Source organism: Marmota flaviventris, chromosome 18 (assembly GCF_047511675.1).
Source record: "Marmota flaviventris isolate mMarFla1 chromosome 18, mMarFla1.hap1, whole genome shotgun sequence".
NCBI classification, from domain to species: domain Eukaryota; kingdom Metazoa; phylum Chordata; class Mammalia; order Rodentia; family Sciuridae; genus Marmota; species Marmota flaviventris.
Window position 1 is genome coordinate 14,961,228 of NC_092515.1, and position 20,426 is coordinate 14,981,653.

The 20,426-nt window shown below is 52.9% G+C and overlaps 1 protein-coding gene across 1 annotated transcript in view; it reads right to left on the reverse strand.

Annotated features, from left to right (window-relative positions):
- The window catches only part of Ryr1 (ryanodine receptor 1), a 106,412-nt gene extending 89,811 nt beyond the window's left edge, over nucleotides 1-16,601 (reverse strand). Inside the window, exons 1-22 of the mRNA XM_027941225.3 lie at nucleotides 16,430-16,601; nucleotides 15,022-15,126; nucleotides 13,940-14,014; nucleotides 13,777-13,855; nucleotides 13,365-13,477; nucleotides 12,938-13,031; nucleotides 11,481-11,574; nucleotides 10,692-10,766; nucleotides 10,097-10,253; nucleotides 9,797-9,961; nucleotides 8,879-9,000; nucleotides 8,247-8,442; nucleotides 6,812-6,947; nucleotides 6,636-6,731; nucleotides 6,436-6,554; nucleotides 5,502-5,635; nucleotides 4,918-5,159; nucleotides 4,177-4,369; nucleotides 2,994-3,210; nucleotides 1,330-1,434; nucleotides 1,058-1,161; nucleotides 432-515 (exon numbers count right to left, since the gene is read on the reverse strand). Of these exons, the coding sequence (XP_027797026.2) occupies nucleotides 432-515; nucleotides 1,058-1,161; nucleotides 1,330-1,434; nucleotides 2,994-3,210; nucleotides 4,177-4,369; nucleotides 4,918-5,159; nucleotides 5,502-5,635; nucleotides 6,436-6,554; nucleotides 6,636-6,731; nucleotides 6,812-6,947; nucleotides 8,247-8,442; nucleotides 8,879-9,000; nucleotides 9,797-9,961; nucleotides 10,097-10,253; nucleotides 10,692-10,766; nucleotides 11,481-11,574; nucleotides 12,938-13,031; nucleotides 13,365-13,477; nucleotides 13,777-13,855; nucleotides 13,940-14,014; nucleotides 15,022-15,126; nucleotides 16,430-16,570 (2,846 nt within the window). The 5' untranslated portion in view covers nucleotides 16,571-16,601. The remainder of the gene's footprint in view (nucleotides 1-431; nucleotides 516-1,057; nucleotides 1,162-1,329; nucleotides 1,435-2,993; nucleotides 3,211-4,176; nucleotides 4,370-4,917; nucleotides 5,160-5,501; nucleotides 5,636-6,435; nucleotides 6,555-6,635; nucleotides 6,732-6,811; nucleotides 6,948-8,246; nucleotides 8,443-8,878; nucleotides 9,001-9,796; nucleotides 9,962-10,096; nucleotides 10,254-10,691; nucleotides 10,767-11,480; nucleotides 11,575-12,937; nucleotides 13,032-13,364; nucleotides 13,478-13,776; nucleotides 13,856-13,939; nucleotides 14,015-15,021; nucleotides 15,127-16,429) is intronic.
- Nucleotides 16,602-20,426: the final 3,825 nt, after the last annotated feature.

The following is a 20,426-nucleotide window of genomic DNA, read 5'->3' on the forward strand; positions in this document are numbered from 1 at the left end:
TAGGAGCTTTATTTCTGACCCTGAAACTCTTTGACCTATGACCTCCAGCTTTGAGGTTTCTTAATTCTGGCCCAAGACCCAAACACCCAATCTAACTCAGGACCTCTAATCTCTCACCTATTGCTCCAGAAACCTCTGGATTCTATCCTTCTGCCACTGATCCTTTGCCTCTAATATAGGAAGGACATCACCTCAGCTTTCTCAGGGTCCCTGACCCTACGTGCTGGACTCTCTGCCAGTCCCTCTCTCATTGGAACTCCTAACTCCTCAGTCCTAGACATTCACTTCTGACCCCAAAGCCCTGACCCCTGACCCTATGATCTTGACCCTAACATCTGGCCCCTTCATCTCTGACCTCAGCCTCTCCACAAAGCCCTCCAGCTCCCCTCACCACACATCCCAACGCCCCCTCCATTCCCCAGACAGCTCACGTCTTGGGGAGTTTTGTCTTCTTGAGGTTGTCCTCGGCCTTCTCGTCGGCCATGCCCACGTGGCAACCCAGCGCCAGCAGAGTCCTAGTAGGGGCACAGGTGACACGGTCATAGCCCACAGAGCTCCCTGTCCCGTCTCCCCTGCCTCTAGCTCTGCCTCTTGCTCTGGCTGTTGGGGTGTCTGTGCCCTGGCCCTTGGTCTCTCTGACGTCTGTCTGTCCCTGTCTCTTCCTTTCCGATTCTCTTTGACCATGTCTAATTTCTCCTGTCTGCTTCTCTCTCAGTCCCTTTCTGCGTCTTTCTCCCTTTCCGTTGCTGACTTTCTCTCTTTTATTTTTTGAGACAGTGTCTTGCTATGTTGCCAGGCTGACCTTGAACTCCTGGGCTCAAAAGATCCTCCCGCCTCGGCCTCCCAAATGCTGGGATGTGGGTGTGTGCCACCACGCCCAGCATGCTGCTGATTTTCTCTTGCTGGATGTTTCCCTCCCCCTCTCTGTCACAATAACTGTCCCCTCTAAGTGTCTGTCCATATGCCTTCCTTTTCTCTGTCAGTCCCGGCCTCGCTTTCCCGCCCTCTTCCTCCCACTAGTGTTTGTTCCACCCCCTGCTCCCACTGGGTGCCTCACTTGAGCGTCTCCCCTGACATCTGCAGGTTGTAGTTCCTCTCGGGCTCTGGAAGGCTGTGGAAGTCCACGAGACACGGGTGCAGCCTCTTGTTGTCATCCCGAACCTGGAGAAGCCCTGGCGTCAGCTCTCGGGCTCCCTTCCCCCAACCCAGCACTCCCAGACCTCCCTGGACCGCCCACCCCTAGTTCTGCCACCTGTAGCCCAAGGACTCCCTGGTACCCTAAATCCCAGCCACCGGCCCTCTCCGCAGGCCGCCATTCCTGCCCCTCACCGGCCCGTAGGTCCAGCCCTGTTCGATGCGGGTCAGCGCCCAGAGCTCATGGATGTTCTCGGCCAGCTTCTCCCGAATGCGTTCCAGATGGGGAGGCAGAACAATCTGGGGACAGGAAGACATTCAAGGGGTTCCCGAAATCCCACCTCCACCTCCACTGCGACCTCTCTTCCCAAAACCGTGAGTGAGTCCTCATTTTGATTCCAGGATTAAAGCCCCAACGAGCAAGGATGTATCATTATCAGAATTAAGGATTATTTGGGGACAGATCTGTCTCCCCTGTGGACTGGGAGCTCCATGGGAGCAGGGCCTCAGCTACCTCAGTCTCTCCCAAGTCCTCGGCCCCGCCCAGCCCAGAGCCAGACCCTGACCCAGAGGAGGTGCTCAAGAAATGCCTGCCGAGCTGAGCGGAGTGGCACACGCCTAAAATCTCAGCAGCTCAGGAGGCTGAAGCAGGAGGATCATAAGTTCAAGACCAGCCTCAGCAACTTAGTGAGACCCTGTCTCAAAATTAAACATAAAAAAGGCCTGGGGATGTGGCTCAGCGGTTAAGCGCCCCTGGGTTCAATCCCTGGTACCCCCTCCTCAAAAAAAAAACACGCAGAAATGTCTGCCAAATGAGTGGGTGAGTCACTTTCCTTCTCTGTATAATGAGACTTGTCCCAATGCTTAAATCATAATACTTGCCTCATGAGGATTCAGAGAAACCATTTATGTAAACTACTCGATGTTTACATAAATGCCTGGCACACAGTAGGTGCCTAATAAACACTGAAGCTCTTGTTTCTACAGGCAAGAGATAATGATGTTTCGGATCAGGGTGGGCTGTAGGGGGAAATGTGGGGTAGGAGGGCTAGCCAGGAGGTCAAGGGAACCACCCGCTAGGTTGAGAGGTGGGGTGTGGTGGGAGGGAGAGGCGTCAGGATGAGGCCCAGGGCTCCATCCAGGGACAAGTGATGGTCAGGTCACCCTGAGGTAATATTACTGCCATTAATAATGACAAGTGACTGCAGTGGGTGCTCAGGACTATGCTAAGCTCTCAATCACGGTCCATCTGCCCTCCCATGGGGACATCTTTATAGGGAAAGTAGGAAGTCTGGGCTGGATACAAGGAGCACGAGAGGACTGATATGGAAGAGATTCCCCCCAAAACTGTAGTGGTTAAGACCTCAAAAATCGGAGTCAGAGCCCCTGAGTTCAAACCAGCCATGTGACTTGCACAGGATGGGGCAGGGGGGAACTACCAGGGATTGAACTCAGGAGCACTTGACCACTGAGCCACATCCCCAGCCCTATTTTGTATTTTACTTAGAGACAGGGTCTCACAGAGTTGCTTAGCGCCTTGCTTTTGCTGAGGCTGGCTTTGAACCTCTGATCCTCCTACCTCAGCCTCCCGAGCTGCTGGGTTGCACAGGTTTCTTAACCTCTCTGGGCCTTGCTTTACTCAACTATAAATTGGGGGCAATAACTGTTCTTTTTTATGGGGCCATGGAGAAGATTCCCTCTCTGTGGAAAGCTGGGATTCTGCCTTGAAAGAGTCCCTGGCCCCAGTTTTTCTCTCTGTTCAACAATGGGGTCTCCAGCTTCCACCCCATTCCATCCCCACCTCTCTGACTCCTAAGAGAGCCTCCCTCACCAGAAGACCCGTGTAGGGAAGGCGGTACCTGGACAGTGTCCACAGGGCAGGGCACGAAGTCGGTGTGTGACAGGCAGCGACTGGGGCCCACCAGGTGGGGGCCCCGGGGCCCTTCCCGTCGGTACTCCTTGATGGGTTCAAGGTGGAGCCGCTCCCGAGGGAGCACAGCCTCGTGGCAGGGGGCGTAGCCAGGTGGGGGGAGGAACTTGAATTCACCATGGCGGCCACCAAGGAGGAACCGCACCCTGGAGGAGGAGAATGGGGATCGTGGGAGGGGACAGAGGACAGTCTGTGATCAGGGGGGATCTGGAGTGATCCTGGGATCCATGGAGGGTTCTGAGGGAACCTGTGGCCCCTGCGCAGTCATAGGGCACAGAGGTCATCTAGGAGTCAGAAATTCAAGTCTAGGGTCAAAGGAGTATCACAAGAGAACGTCATGGAGGACCTAAAGGAAAGTGGGACCATCAGGGAGTTAAGGGTGGGAGGACCTATCGTTAGGAGAGAAGAGTTCCCATTATTGCCAGGTCACTGGAAGGTCCTTTGGAGGAGTCCCCAGGTCACCAAAGCATCTGGGAATGTTAGAAGGTTCGGTGAGAACAAGAAGATGATGATTTAGAGACACTTGGGATTTGTTATAACCATTCCACTGAATGGACACTTGGAGAACTTGGGGTCACTGGAAAAGGACGAGGCCATTGAGAAGTCTTTGAATTAACTGGGCAGTGATTACTGGGCAAGTCGGGGACTACTGGACCACCTTGGGGAGATGCTGGCATCATGAGAGGTTACTGAAAGAGGATGGAGCCACAAGGAGGGTCGGAGGTCATTGGGAGGCTACTGAAAGAGTCTTGGTCATTGGAACATCTCTGGATGATTTGGGGGGTCACGAAAAGGTCATCATAAGGGCCAGGGATACAGCTCAGTTGGTAGAGTGCTTGCCTAACATGCACAAAGCCCTGGGTTCAATCCCCAGCACCATGCACACACCAAAAAGGGTCACTGTAAAATTATGGGGTCCCTTGAAGATCATCATAGAAATATGGGGTTGGGAAGAATCTGAAGTCATTAGGATTGATGACTTTCAAGTAAGGGCTTCTTGCCAGTCAGTCCTGAGAGTGAACGACGGTGTCCTTGTCTTATAGGGTGACTGCAGAAGCTGTCTTGGGTCAGACCCCCAACCCAAGACAACTGGGGCAGGGGCAGGTCCTCACTTGACACCGGCGGAGAAACTGACAACAGGGAAGAAGAGCCCGTCGAGGTTGAAGGCCTCGAAGACGCCCTGCACAGGACAGCCATTGATGCGGAAGGAGATGGAGGGTACACTGAGGTCCAGACAGCAGCTGACCACATCCTCGGGGGCCAGGAGGTGCTGTCCTGGAGAAGTCACCGGGCGTGCCACGTGTCCTGCACCAAGATCACCAGGGAGGGTTCAGAGGTCAGAGGTTCCATGGAACCAATGATATCAAGAAAAGAAACGCAGATATCGGAAGATCCTGTAGGGACTGGAATTGGGAACCCCTCCCCCAAGGGCAGGTGTTCCCATGGAGGGGCCCATAGTTCTAAAGTTAGGAACGAGGGTCAGAGTCCCCCTGGAGTTAGGATGACTGGGAGCCTGATAGCTGCGTGGTCAGAGTTCACCTGAGTTACAATTAGGAACCTTTGAGTACATAAGTCAAAGATCAGAGGTCATAACAATCTGAGCAATCTTCTGGGATCTCTAGGGTCAGAGGTCATGCCTCTTCTGAGGTCAGAGTTTTGGAGATTATGAGGAAACAAGTCAGGGTCAGGATTCTGGGAGCTCTAGGATGAGGGTTTGGGGAAATTAGGAATATGAGTCAAAAGTTCCTCTACTGGGGGTCAAGATCCTGAGAACCTCAAGGTGCCTAGTCAGAGTTTGGAAAATTCTAGGGTCAATAATCAGGGGTGAGGGTCACCTGGAAGCATCTAGGTACCTGTCCAGAGATGTAGCCCGTCAAAGCCGTAGGAATAGAGGTCATCGCCGACCCCATTGCCGCCCCAGCCCTCGCCGCCCCCAGGGTAGGGGCTGTAGCCCTCAGTGAGGGCCCACCCCACCCGCAGGTGGGTGGCCTGAGCTGTCAGAAACGGAGCCACCTCGTCCACCATCACTTCAAAGTACCATTTGCCGTACTGCGTGGAGCCCTCTGCTCGGCCCACAAAGATGTTGGGGCGGATGCTGCAAGAGAGATGGAGACGAGAGACAGGTGGTGAGGAGGGAAATAGGGAGACAGACAGACAGAGAGCAATCAAAAGACAGAGATGAGAGATGGAAGAGAGCTGGGGATAAGAAGATGGAAGAGAAATAGGAACAGGCAAAGACAAAAAGAGAAAACACAGACAGAGGCAGAAATAGAGCCCAGACGAGAGAACAAGGGGAGTGGGGACCCAAAGGGGAACAGGGCAAGGTGGACTCCTGAGGAGGGGCGACAGGAGAGGGACACCCACTTGGGGTGGAGTCTCTGGGTCAGGAAAAGGGTTGAGAGGGTCTGAGCCCAGGGTGAGGGGTTAGGAGCCACACCTGGTGACATAGTTGATGAGGTTTGTCTGTAGCAGAAGCTCACGACCAGGGAGCAAGTTCTCGGTAATGAGATCTTGGTTGGAGCGCACAGCCACACCATTGCACACACAGAGGGAGCACAGCACATCCAGGACCTGGAGGTCAAGGTCAGAGGTAAAAGGGAGTGAGGGTACAAGCAAGGGGGATATAGGAGGACATGGATGGGAAGCCAGAAGGCAAGAATGGTGCATCTGGACAGGGTATGAAATTTTTGCCTGAAAGGTGGTGAGAGTGGAAAGTCAGGGATCCCAGAGAAAGGGGTCAAAGTAGGCTGGGAGAGACTGGATCACATGGGTTGAGATAAGGCATCAGCAGTGTAAGAAAGGATAGACTGGAATCATGAAGAAAGAGGTCAAAGGACACAGTGAGAGAGTCAATGAGAGACACAAGAACCAAGATGTGATTTTGGATCAGCGGGGGTTGCAAACGTGTATCTTCAGAAGTCAGTGGACATGGAAATGTGTGCAATGGTCAGGAATCATGCAGTAGGAACCGGCAAGGGCCTATAGCAAACTGCAGAGAATATATGCAGCCCACCTAATAGCTATATAATTTGAAAATTTTAAAGACATTTCAGAGCCTGGCAATGTGGTGAATGCCTATAATCCCAGCCATTTGGGAGGCTGAGGCAGGAGGATCATGAGTTCAAGGCCAGCCCCAACAACTTAGTGAGGCTTAAGCAATTTAGCAAGACTCTGTCTCAAAATAAAAAGGGCTGGGGTGTGGCTCAGTGATAAAGTGCCTCTAGGTTCAATAACCAATTAAAAAAAAATTGGAGCCAGGAGTTTGAACCCCTCCCGCTGAGATGGAGGCACGTGAGTGGAGTCCAGGTAAGAGATGAGAGGGAGGAGAGGAATCCTGGGGCCACAAGGAGAGGTCAGGAGGACAGGCTGACCTTGTGGTTCCTCCCGTGCTTGTCCAGCAGGGAGATGATGGACTTGATGTGGTTCTCCTGGATGATGTTCAGGACCTCGGGACTCTCGATCAGGACACAGTACAGCACCTCCAGGATGCCTGCCCGGGTGCCAGTGGGAAGACATGAGGCGGTGCACTCTCCCCTCCCCGACCCCCGTCCCACTCCCTGGGTTCTCCTACCAGATGAGGCCTCCAGTCGATCCAGCTTGCTGACCAGCCAGTCCAGGTTTGTGGAGAAGAGAGCACAGTTGGTCCGATTGCCACGGATCAGAGAGGCTGAGGGTGGAAGAGGGGTCAGGCCCAAAGGGATTGGGGATCTGGGGTACTCTTGGGGGAGTTAGGAGGAAGTCCCTTACCCAGGAGTTCATAGAGCAAGTTCACAATCTCTTTCCAGGACTCAGCTGCCTCTTCCCCTGCATATTCGGCAAAGTGGGCAGCCGTGGTGTAGACATTCAGGCGGTCAATGCAATTCAGGACCAGGGAGAGCATCCCCTGGGGCGGGGAACACAGGGGTGATTACAACCGGTGTCCCAGGCCCTCCCTTCCTTTTCTTTCTTGGATTTACTAATTCATATCCCTTCAACAGCTGGTGACTGGTTATTGCTCCCTGATTTAAACCAGCCCCTTTAACTCCATGTCCCCATTCAGGCCCATTATCCTCCCCTCTGCCTTGGCTCCTCAAACCTGTCCTTGTCCTCTCTGCCTCTGTCATCAGCATAGCATGCCCTTACTAACATCAGGGCTGAATTTATGCTTCCCCTCCCCACTTTCTGTCCCTGCGACTTGCTTCCAAGCAGCCCACAGTTTTGCCTGCTGCTGAACTTGGGACATACAGTAGGGGTTCTTTGGCTCAATGGCTGCATGTGGCTGAAACTGAAACTCGGTTTTATCTAAATTTCAGGCATCCACTGGAGGTCTTGGAACATATCCTCTGCAGATAAGGGAGGACAACGGTGGCTACATCTAGAAACCCCTATCATTAGTAAGAGAAGCAGAGCTTCACGGCAGAGAGTACGATCATGTTGGAGACTCACAGACTGCTTTCATCTCTCTGAGCTTCAGGAACCCCATCTATAATATGGGAATTACAATCCCCGCACGGGGTTATTGGGAGAATGACGTGGCTATAGAGCCTTTATCACGTAGTAAGGAATAAATCCAAGGTAAAATAACCACGAATGCTACTAGACTTGTTCTAAGCACCTGCATATATTGTGGTAATTCTATCTTGAGGTAGCTTTGTTATCATTACTATTATCATTTACAAGTCTTTCTCCCTGGAGCCCTTGGAGGGTCCGATGTCTTTGAATGGACATGGTCCCTCCACTAAAGAAGGCATCAGATGCCCTGGCCTTTCGCCAGATCCCTGCCACTCAGACCCCTGGCCTGTAGGAGCCAGGCACACCTCTTTCCTTAGTGTTCTTCTAACAAACTTCCAGCTCCAGACCCCAGGTGAGGTCCCTCCTATGCTCTCTTCCTTGCTGCCCAAGAACAGCCTCTGACCCTGTGCGCCCCGCTTCTCCTTCTCCCCAGCCTCCCGTTCCAGGCCGGGCACAGGCCCCGCCCCTCACCTCTCTCAGCCCTCCCTCCAGTCCCGCCCACCAACTCAGTCCCGCCCCCAGAGGCCACGCCCCTGGGGTTTGCTCAGGCCGAGACCTTCCTCGTGCTCCTCCCCTGTCCCACCCAGCCGTCTGACTCCCGGTCCCCTGTCACTCAGGCCCTTGCCGCAGCTCCGCCCCAGGCCACGCCCCCGCGCCCACAGACCCCGCCCCTCCTATGGTGCGGTCCCACCTCCTCCTGGAAGAGGCTCTGGCGGTTGCGCAGGCTGCGCAGCTTGCTCTGCTTTTCTTCGTGCTGCAGCTCCTCAGAGGGCGGCTCGAAGTAACCGATGAGGTCCTGCAGGCTCAGGATGACTCCCTCGATGGGCAGCGCCGAGCCAGCCGGCGGCCCTGAACCCCGAGGCTTCCCGCTGAAGCTGTCCAGGCCCCTGAGGGGACCACCAATTGTCAGCCAGGGCCCCATCTCCGACTGTCACCACCCCACCCCTGCAGGACTAGCCTGGACTCCTGCTTTGCAGAGGGGGTGAGGGAGACAGAGACAGAGAGAGGCCTCGGCCCGAGGTCACGGGGCAAACAAGGACAGAGCTGGGACTGGGACTCACTCCTACGGAGGCCCAGGGGGTGATGGAAGGAGCTGGGGAGGTCCAGGATCAAGCGCCTGGGTGTCAGAGGTGACGATCACGAGGGTGAGGTCAAAGGTCATGGTTGTCTGTGTCAGATTAGGGGACAGGGGTTTAGGGATTAGGGGGCAGTGCATGTCGGACAGGGTGGTGGATCCAGAGGCCTGGAGATTTGGTCAGGTGCATGACCACCAGGAGCCGGGCCGCTGGGCAGGGCAGGGCAGGGCAGGGCAGCGCGGCTTACTTGATGAACTGATTGTACAGGCCAGCAGTGCTGTGGATCATGCGGGCAGCCTGGGACTCCTCCTGTTGGCACCGGGTCAGTGACAGCGCATCGTCCATGTGGCCCTCCTGGTGCAGCATGGCCTGGGTGTGGAGAGGTCAGAAGGGGATCAGCCACCCAGGGCCATGACCCACAGGCTCTGCCCAGAGTTGAGTCCCACAGCTGCCCCCCATGCCACAGAATCTCTTGGCAAATCTGTCCCCTTTTTCTATTCCCCTGCATCTATCTTTCCTTTCCTCTCTCTTGGTCCTCCCCGACTCCATCTGTCTCTCCCTGTCTCCGTCTGTCTCTCCCTCTACCCCATACTCTCTCTTCCTGCCTCTCCCTCTCTTCTCTATTCCCCATCTCTTTCCCTTCTTCCTTGTGATTCCGTCTTGTCTTCTGTCTCTCTGCATCCCCGTGCCTGGTTACTGACTTAACACCCTCCCTCGAAAAGCTCTAATGTCACCCCAAACTTCATATATCCCAGGCTGAATGTCTCACCTTCTCAGCTGACCCCCCAGACCTCATCCAATCCCATGAGTGTAAATAACATCCACCTGCTGCCAACTCCCATATGTCCCCCTCTCGTCCAGTCCTGTCTACATCGTCAGCTTTTATGTCCAAACAAGTATCATTGTGTGTGTATGTGTATGTGCGTGTGCGCGCACTCACGTGCATACTCCCTCTCACACACATACACCATATACATACATACATACATATGTATATATATTTTCTATATCTCCTTCCTTTTTGGTCTTTCTCAGCCTATTTTTCCCTCTTAGTCGTTGTCTTTCTCTCAGTTCCACCTTCAAACTCCTGGAGGCTCAAGCATGACCACCCCAGCCTCCTTCCACTCCTACCTGAACCCCACCCTTGCCCGTGCCAGGAGCTCACCTTCTTCTTGAGCACGCCGAGTCTCAGGGCCTTGGGGTCTGGGGCTGCATAGGTGAGCCACAGGCCCGAGGCCACGTGCTGCACAAAGCACAGTGACTCCCCATACTTGATCTCGGGAGGGCCCATGCCCTCCACATCCCGCTTGGGGGCCACATCCAGCTTCTCCTGCAGGGGCAGGGGACAAGGGTCAGCCTCCTCTGCCTGTGTGTTTAATGGAGGAGCCCCCCAGAGACTGGGGAGTGGAGACTGGGGTGGAGATCAGAGCTCCAGATGAGAGAGGGCACCCTGACCCCCACAGACCTTGGAGATGCGGAAACAGAAGGAGGTGGCTTTGGTGTGGGCCTTGCTGGCATCCACCACCACCAGGCCCTGGTCCTCAGTGAGTGCCAGGTAGCGCCCAGTGGTAACGTGCCGGATTCGCAGCGGCTGGCCCCAGCGCAGGTGACTCCCACTCCAGCTGTGGAGGATGCGGGGAATCAGAGGACACCCCAACCCTCCCATGGACACCATAGTCTTGGTCTAAACCTCCGTAAGCTCCTGACTCCCTTCTGGGGTTCCCTGAACCTTTCTTGAGACCCTCAAATCTTGCACGCCCCCTCAGTCCTACCTGAAGAACTCCAATCCTCACTCAAGCCCTCAAAGATTCCTCGGGGCTCCCCAGATGTCTCCAGTGCCCCTCTACATTCTCCACTCAAGACCCCTAATCTTTTCCCCCCCAACCCCCTAAGACTCCAGGATCCCAGAGGACCTCCATCTCTCTTTTGATCTCCCCAGATATTCTCCTCCCCCAAAGAAAACCCTACAATCTCTTCCTCAGATCTTCTTCCAAGACCCTTTCTCCCCTTCCAGGCTCCCTAAGGACATCCCAGCCCTTCCCTCATCCCCTCCTCCACACCTGATTCTCAGGGGCTCCAGCCTCCAGAGGGACCGGGCGTGGGTGCACACAGAGCCTCCTTCATAATAGACAAGTCTAGGAACACAGGAAAGAATAAGGTCAGGAATTCAGGCTCCAGTCCCCGAGAGTCTGGTCCTTAATCCCATTCATAGGGTCTGCTATAGTTTGGATCTTGAACATTCTCCAAAGGGTTAGGGTTAGGTTAGGGTGTTCAAGATTTGGTCCCCAGATTGTGACACTATTGGAAGGTGATAGATCCTTGACGAAGTGAGGCCTAGTGGAAGGCAGTTAGGTCACTGGGAACATGCCCATGAAGGAGATACTGAGACCCTGCTCTCCTTCACTTTCTCTTATTTCTTCTCAGTTTCCCTTAGGTGAACCAGCCTCCAGTGCATGCTCCCACCATGATGTACTGTCCTGCCACAGACCCAAGCAAGAGACCCAAACAACTATGGATTAAAACCTCTGAGGAGCTGGGGCTAGGGCTCAGTGGTAGAGCACTTGCCTAGCACATGCGGGGCCCTGGGTTCGATCCTCAGCACCACAAAAAAATAAATGAGTGGAATAAAGGTATTGTTTCCAACTAAAGAAATTAATATTTAAAAAAATAAAAATAAATAAAACCTCTGAAACTGTAAACCCAAATAAACCTTTTCCCTTATTAAGTTGATTATCTCAGCTTTTTTGTCACAATTACAGAAAACTCACTAACACAGGCTCCCTTAGCCAACCTTTTCCCTGCATCATTTCCACCCCTAGACTCCAGGTCTGCTTGTCCCCAGCCCAGACCTGCGCTGGTCATCACTGTCAGCAGGGGAAATGGTCAGACATTCATCCATGTGTCCATGAAAGAGACGAAGGACATGGCCTCCTGTCACGTAACCTGTAGGGGAGCCAGGAAAGGTGGTCACTGTGAAGCAGGAGCCCCCAAAATCCTGGGAGCTAGGGGTAGAATCCAGAAAGCCCACACCTCCCAAGGCTGGGATGGAGGGTCTGAGTTTCGGGGTATTAAGAATTCAAGATTCAGGTCAAGTTCAGGCCTGAAGATGAGAGATTTAGGTTCTGAGACTATGTTTGGGTGGGTCTGGGCATGCAAGAGCTGAGGGTGGCAGTTTAGAGATCTGTGGTTAAGGGTTCTGAGTTTGGAGGTTGAGGTCAGAATCTGTGATCAGAAGGTAACCTCTGGTATGTTGGGATCTGACTTTGAATCTTGCACTTGGGGTCTGGGTTTAGAGGTGTGATAGTTTGGTCTGAAGTTGAAATCTGGAGTTAGGGCCTGAATTCTTTTTCTGCAGTTCTGGGGATTGAACTCAGGTCCCTGCACATGCTAAGCAAGCTCTCTGTAACTGAGCTACATTCCCAGACCTTTTTAAAATTTTATTCTGAGACAGAATCTCACTGACTTGCTGAGGCTTGCCTCAAAATTCAAATCCTCCTGTGTCAGCCTCTGGAGTTACTGGGATTACAGGCACGCAGAACTGTGCCCGGCTCCCAAGGTCCTAAATTCCACGCATTGATTTGAAGGTCAGGCTGTTCTCTGAGGTCTGGGGTCCATCTATAGTTTGGAAATCTGGGTTCTGGAGTATGCACTTGGAAAGAGCTGAGCTTTTAGTCAGAAATTGAGGGTCTGAGTCTGGGATCCGTAGTTTGAATCTCAGTTTGATTCTGGTTTAAGAATCTGAAGTTTGGGGACTAAAAGTTTTGGGTTCAAAGTTTTGGGACCATTCTTTGGAATCTCATTATGGGAATCCAAATCGGGGAGTTTGATTTCGGAGTCTTGGTTTTTGAGAATTGAAGCTGAGGATGGTGGGTTAAAGTTTGGAATTTGAATTAGGAATCTTGGTTTGTGAATCTGAGGTTTGGTTTGAGAAGTAGGGGTCTGAGGTCATGGTCTGTGCTTATCTCTGAGGATTAAGGTCTGAGGGATAAGCTCTAAATTTGATGTTTATAAGCTTTGGATCCAAGTTTAGGGGTCTGAACTCTAGGACTGAGTTTGGTGTGGGAGCTTTAGGGACTAATACTTTGGGGTCTGGATTTGAGAATTTGACAGTTGGAGGTTTGGGAGTCTGAGTTCTGGGGCTCAGGCTTTGGCACCAGTTGGAAATCTAAGTATGGGACCATAGTTTGGACAATTAGGTTTAAGAGTCTGAGGTTCCAGGACTCAGTTTGGGCATGTCTGAGGGTCTGCTTGCGGGGGTGGGTGGGAGGGTGTCTCAGCTTAGGGACCAGAGGTTGGGAGCCCTCACCCTCTTCACAGCAGGAACAGATGGGGTTCATGTTCCACAGTGTCTGCATGAAGGAGGCATCAACCTGGAGCTCTCCACTCGCTGTTGACAGGTGCTGGGGGAACCAGGATGGGACAATCAGAGATGACGGGTAGAGGTGGGCAAGAGTCCAGAGTCAAAGGCCAGAAATCAGAGAAAAATGCCAGGAAGCATACAAATTTGAGCCAGAAAAGTGGAGGTCACAGATCAAGAAACCAAGATCAAGTCAGGAAATGGGGATTGCAGATCAGAGAAATGGATATCACGTATCGGGAAACCAGAAATTGTGAGTCGGGAAGTTGGGAGCCAGAGACCAGCTAGGTAAGGCAATAATGAGGAGGCAGGGCTGATCCCATGTGCCCCCAGCCCTCAGAGCAGCAGGAGCCCCCAGTGGGACGAGACTGCTCACCAGGTAGCGCTCGGAGGAGACACTGACAAGAATGAGGTCATCTCCTACGCGGACCTTCTCTCCTTCAGACCTCTGCTTGGAAGCGGGGTGCATTGTCCACCAACAAGCCTCTCCTGCGGGTAGGGGCAGGATGGGAGGGTAGTTGTCAACATGTCCACGTGATGGCCTCCCAGAAGGTTCTTCCCTAGGGTGTTCCCCGCCATTGAGCCTCCCAGGTCCTGGGTCTATGGATCTCCTATTACTGCCACCAACTCTGTCCAGAATTCCCACCCACATGTCCACCCACATGCCAGACCCTCTGCCTCAAAGCCCCATTGCTGTCCCCAGAGCAGTCTCATGCCTGCCTCCAAAGTTCTGCCTGCTGACCCTGCCCTGGGGTCCCCATCACACCCCTACTCCCACAGCCCTGTACCTGTGGCATCCTCCTGCAGTCCCACGTCGAAGGCCAGCTTGTCAGTCATGGAGCGGGAGGTGGTGAGGCAACTCAGGTACTAGGGTTAGAGAGACGTCAGCCTCCTCTGGCAGGCCTGGCCCCTGGCCCCGCCCATGCCCCATGTCCCCACCGAGGCACTCACCATGCGGCTGTGTGCGTGCCGGAGCAGGATGGCATGACCATACAGGAGCGTCCTGTGTCCCCCACCCTGGGATGACTATGGGGACAGCAAGAGCACAGAGTAAGCACAGACCCCCCGATCCTCAAGACCCCCAAATCATCTGGCCTATTCAGAGGTGAGAATATGCTCTCCATAAAATACCATGCTCAGGCCTGGAGGTGAGGAAGCCTCAGCGGAGACCCTCCACAGACTCTGCCTCATTTTCCCCTCCATGAAGCAGGGGCTGCGGCTCCGAGAAGCCTGAGGGTGTTTTCTATTCCCCAAGGCCTATCCTGTCCTCCCTGTGTTCTTTGTCTTGTTGACCAGGCCCAGAAGTCACCCATGGAAGATGAACCCATTTTTCGAGGCCTGGGGACTTCAGGGAAGCCTCAGGATCTTGTGTTCCACGGACCTCAGCTCCCTTTGTTCTGACCTGTCATAACACCACCCACTGCGATAAGGTGACCTCCTGCTCCCGAGGGACTGCCCCCTCCTGAGCACAGATGAGCCCTTTTGGGGGGAGGGACACATTCAGTGGCTCGATGGCATCATGCCTCCATCGTGGTTTTCACATGCCCATGCTCCGAGGGGGCCATGTGATGGGGCCACGTGATCACATGGCAGACCCACTCCTGAACTGGAGGGGACTCACACTTGGGATAGAGGGAGGTGGAGGGAGAGGTCCCATGCGGTAGGAGCTGGGGGTCATGGTTGGGGGGGAAAGATAGGAAAGAGGAGGAAGGAACAGGCGAGGGAAACGGGGCTCAAGAGCCCCACCTCTTCCTTCCTTCCTGTTTGCCTGGCCTGTTTGGGACTCCACAGCCCCTGACAACTGGGGTGGGGGAGAAACCCCAGCCCTGTGTGCAGGGTGTGGGCCCCAGCAGCAGGCCTAGGGTCGGGAATGGGAAGGACAGGTGACACCCAAGGCCAGACCTACCCACTTATCCAAATTGAGGCCCTGTGGGGGCAGGACAGAGAGAGGAAGAAGAGCAGATGGTAAACGATCCCTAGGTCCCCTCATTCATCCCTGTCCCTGTGTCCTACCCCGAGGGGGGGAGCCTCACCTCCACACCAGCCTCCACAGTGTTGGCCAGCATCTCCTGCAGGGCTCTGACAGAGAGGGACTGCTCCAGGATGAAGCAACAGATGGCCAGATCAGGGGGCACATTCTGGGGTAGAATGGACAAATGTCAGTGCGGGCCTGAAGGGTCCCAAACACTCTTCCCTGGCACATCCCCTCCCTTAGTCTCATACCCAGAGACACCCAGGCCCTACCCCAAGCCCACAAGAAGGCCCTGTCCACTGTGACACACTGAATCTGCACCAACTTCACAGGAGACACCTCTTCTGGACCCCTCCTTCAAACACCTACACCCCACCCAGAGTCCACAGAAGCTTCCATACTACCCTCTTCCCTCCGGTAGCCCACATCTCTCCAATCTCGTAGGAAGCCCCAGCCCTCTGCCTGCTCCCTCAGACACACCGCCGCCCTGCTCCAACCGCAGGAATCTCCTCTGTGCCTTCCCCAGCAGATATCCCCAAATCTCCAGCCTTCCCGTGACGATGCAGGTTCGTGCCTTCACCCTCAAACACCCGTGGACACTGCTTCACAGTCGCAGGAGGGCCAACCCTACATGTTCCCCCTCAGTCTCTCACCCAGGCACCTCAGATGCCTGGACACCCTCCAGCTAAGACTCAAAACTGCTCAGACCCCTGCTCACCCAGACCCTGAGACCTCCTCCTCCCTCTCACAGCCCCCAGCCCCTTCCCCCCAGGTCCCTTCCTCCCTCACCCTCAGAACTCAGGTTCCTTTGGTCTCAGCCTCTACCATCACCCCTTCAGGCCCATGCCAGTGTCCCCCTGAGCCCAGCCATTTCATCTTGAATCCAAGCCCCCTGGCCCCTCAGTCACTTGCCTCTCAGACCCGGACACTCAGAACCCCACGCCCAGATCCTGAGATCACCTTCATCAAGCCCCCGCACCCCTCGGAATCCCTTCATCTTCCCCATCTCAGGATCCTCCCATTAAAGCCTCTCCCCTCTAAAACACCTGGGTCCCCTACCCTGTCCTTCAGTCTCTGGTCCCTCACTCCTGAGCCCCCCATCCCCTCCTAGACTCTCAGGACACTTCCTCCTTGGACCCACAGCTTTCTGTCTCTTGCCACAGATGCCAAGGGAAGCTCTGGATCCGCAGCCCCCAGACGCCCCATGTGCCCAGGAATCCGGTGAGGCCCGCGTCCCCTCCCACCTCAGATCCCCACCCCGACCCTCTCCAGGCCCCGCCCCAGACCCCGCCCACCCGCCTCAGACCCGGAACCACCTGACCCTGCCCGCCCACCTCCGACCCCGCCCCTTTCCCTAAGCCCCGCCCACGCCCCTCTCCCGCCAGCCCCTTTTCGGACCCCCGCGGCCTCCGCTCCGGCCCCAGGCCGCGCCCCCGACCCTCCGGCCCCCGGCGCCGGCGCCCACCGACCTGCGCGTTGCTGGTGGGCTCCAGGAAACAGAGGCGGTTGCCGAAGCCCTCGGCGGCCAGGCAGAGCTTGAGCTGCTCCTTGAGCACGGTGGCGCTGCACTGCAGGACCACCTCGTCGTCCTGCGGGACCGAGCAAGGCATCGCTGGCGGGGGCCCAGGCCTCGCGGGCTCGGGGCGCCCTCCCACCCCGCCCTTGTGGAAAAGGTACCCGCGCCCCCCGGAGTGGCCGAGCCCTCTGCCTCCTCCTAAGGCCCCACCAGAGGGGAGCCAGCACCTCCCGTTCAACTGTGTTTTATTAGAGATGGGGCCTCGCCCTGCTGCCCAGGCTGGCACCGAGCTCCTGGACCCGAGCGATCCTCCTGTCTGACTCTCTCCCGATAAGCTGGGACCTCAGGCGAGCTCCACCGCGCCCGGCCTCATCCCATTTAAAAATGGGGACACTGAGGTTGGAGAAGGGACACGCAGCTGTCTCCTCCCAGGAGGGGTCTGGAGGATGAAAAGTACCAACACCTTACAAGTTAGTTAAATGGCTTTTTAAGTTCATCGTTTCTAATTTCTCTTTCGTGTTTTGTTGCCATAACGGCTGTCATTGGTAGAGTGCTTCCTAGTGGCACCAGAATGCGAGGCAAGGCCTGGATTGGACCCTGGGTGGAAGGGGAAATGTCATACAGGGACAGTGTGGAAACAACCGGTGAAAGTTGAAGAAGGGCTGTGAATTAGATAATGGTGTCATATCAGTCGGATTTTCCTAGCCGCCCTGTGGTTTTGTAAGAGACTGCCCTTGTTCTTGGGACACGAACACTGAAGTATTTAGGGGTGAAGGGTGTCACAACTGCAGTCTCAAACAGTTCAGGGGGAATATGTATATATTATCTATTTTATATATTATTATATTTATTATATATTTCATGTTAACATTTGGGAGGAAGTGACTGACAGCTAGCTATAAGAGGCAGGAGTTTTTCAAATCATCTTGCAACTTTTCTGTAAATTGGAAATTATTTCAAAATGATAAATTCAAACCTCAGATAAAATAAAAGTGTTTTCTGGGTGCTGGGTCCGTTCTAAGAATGTGACATGTATTAACTCATTTAATCCTCATTTAGTCCTGTGGTGTGCAAAGGAGGAAACCAAGGCCCAGAGAAGTGGAGTGACCTACCCAAGATCACACAGCTCACACACCAAATTAGCTGGGAGTTGAATTCCAGTGCTGTGACTCTACACAGCACCCTCTCAAAACACTAGACAATCATGTATAACTAAAAAGAATGAATAAAATTTAAAACAAAACACTAGGCCACCTCTTAATATATGACAGCAGTAACCCATACCTAATACTAACTAACAAATAATATAAAAGTACTTGGGGGCCAGGCGTGGAGGTGCATGCCTGTAATCCCAGCGACTCAGGAGGCCAAATGTAGGAGGATCACAAGTTTGAGACCAGCCTGGAAACTTAGCAAGACCCTGTCTCAAAATAAAGAGTAAAAAGGCTGGGGATGTAGTTCCGTGGTGGAGCACCCCTGGGTTCAATCCCCGGTACCACGAGAACAAGAAACAATGATGGAGACTTCAGCTCCTAACCACTGAGTGAGACAGTGTTTATTCCATTTTACAGTGGAGGAAACAGGTTCAAGAAGTTTCCTGCCTGAGGTCGTCACATGGCCTTCAAACCTATGATGCAAACATGTTCCTATCCTGGGCTTCAACCCCCACATCCCTCAGTCTGTCTGCCCACCCTGGGAGGAACAGGAGGCATGAACTAATGGCAGGAGCCCTAAAGATCACTCTATTGTGACTCCAACCCTGACATTCTGGCACGTGCTGGGTGTGTTTCTGTTCATAGAAATCATGAACAGTATAACTTGGATAGTATTCAGCATCTACTGGCTTATGTTCAGGGCTTTACATTCATTTGACAGACATTTATTGAACATCTACTACATGCCAGGCTCCATTCTAGGCATTGAATACAGAGCAGTGATTAAACAAAGAAAATTGCTGCCTTTTAGGAGCTGACCCGTCTCATGGCAGAGACGGACAACAAACAGGTGGGTAAGTACATAATTTTAAAGCCAATGATAAGTGTTATGGAAAAAATAACCCAGGGTGATGTAAGAGAGTGACTTTGGGGTGGAGATGACATCAGTGAAGGGGTGGAGTGACAGCCTCTCCAAAGAGGTGACATTTGAGCTGAGCCTTGTCCAAATAACAAGAAGGAATCAGGCCTGCTCATCTCTGGGGGAAGAATGTTCCAGGAAGAAGGGCAGTCTATGCAAAGGCCCGTGACTAGAGGGAGCGGGGACATTGAGGAGCAGGAGGCAAAGTGGGAGGTCAGAGAGGTACTTGCAGGGACCCTTGAATTCTTATTGCATGTGTTTTTGTCCCCAATTTCCAGATGAGGAAAATGAGGCCCCAAGGGAAAAATATATATCTATTTTGTCCAAACACAGGAAGCAGGTGAAGGGCAAAATCAAGATATAACCCGAGACAAGGACCCTAATCACTACATTGATTCTCAAACTTTCTCCTGCATCATAGTGAAGTAGGGGAGGATGTGGTTTAAAGTGCGGCTTCCAGAATCAGGTTCTGTGTCTCACCTGTGATTCCAGCTACTGGGGAGGCTGAGGCAGGAGGATCACTTGAGGCCATCATAGGCAACATAGTGAGGTTTCATCTCAAAAAGTAATTAATTAATTGATTTTTAAAAAATTTTTTCTGGGGCTTGGGGCTGTAGCTCAGGGGCAGAGTGCTTGCCTAGCATGCGTGAGGCACTGGGTTCGATTCTTAGCACCACATAAAAATAAATAAAATAAAGGCATTCTGTCCACCTACAACTACAAAAAAAAAAATTTTTTTTTAAATTTCTGTTCTGCGTATGGACCCAGGGACTCACACATGCTAGGCAAGGGTATCACTAAGCTATATCCCCAGGCCTTTTTAAAAATTTTTATGTTGAAATAGCATCTTGCTAAGTTGCCTCAGCTGGTCTTGAATCTGTGATTCTTCTGCTTTAGCTTCCTGAGTAGCTGACACTATAGGTGTGGGCCACAGCGATTGGCATAATTTAATTTAATAAAATAACTTTTAAAAATGCAGCTTCCTGGCTGCCTCAGCCTCCCAACCACCAGCACCACCAAGATCTGAGTCAGTGGATCTGGGATTTGCAGGGAATCTGTACTATTAACCAGTCTCCTCCCCTTTGGAGATTCTGACTTGGGCCAGGCTTTCAGAAGCCCCAGCCTTGTGCAGCTAGAGGTTATCATCCTTCAAAGGGAAATGAAATCAGTTTGAGAAGCTGTGACTACCATGCTTTAAAAAAGAAAAAAAAAAAAAAAATAGAGGTTGGGGGTGTGGCTCAGTGGGACAGCACTGCCTACCGTGTGTGCGGCCCTGGGAGCAGATTTCTCTCCTCTGGGCCAGGTGTGCTGGCCCCAGCACAGCAGGAAAAAAAAAGGTGAAGACGAAGAAGAAGACCATGATGATGGAGTAGAAGAACAGAAAATAACGATGTGCCTGTCCTGCTTCCAGGATGATCTATATTTTATGAAATTTGTTCCTATTAAAAAACAAAAAAGTGCACTTGCTGGGAATGGTGGCTCATGCTTTAATTAATCCCCACAACTTAGGAAGGCTGAGGAAAAAGGCCAGACTCAGCAATTCGGTGAAGCTCTGAGCAACTTAGTGAGACCCTGCTTCAAAACTAAAAAAAAAAAAAAAATTAAAGGATTTGGGGATATAGCTCAGTGGTAATGTACCCCTGGGTTCAATCCCCAGTACCAACAGGAAAAAAAAAAAGGTGTATGTGAATGTTCTCAGATGTTATTGAAAATAGAAAAAAATTGAAGACAGTGTGAGTGAAATGATCAGCAAATGGCAGTACCTTGCAATAGAGTCATACAGTGGAATATTATTTAGCAATAAAAAGGAACAAGTTCATGATAAATGCTACACTGATGAATATAAAAAATATTCTGAGCAAGCCAGGCACAGTGGC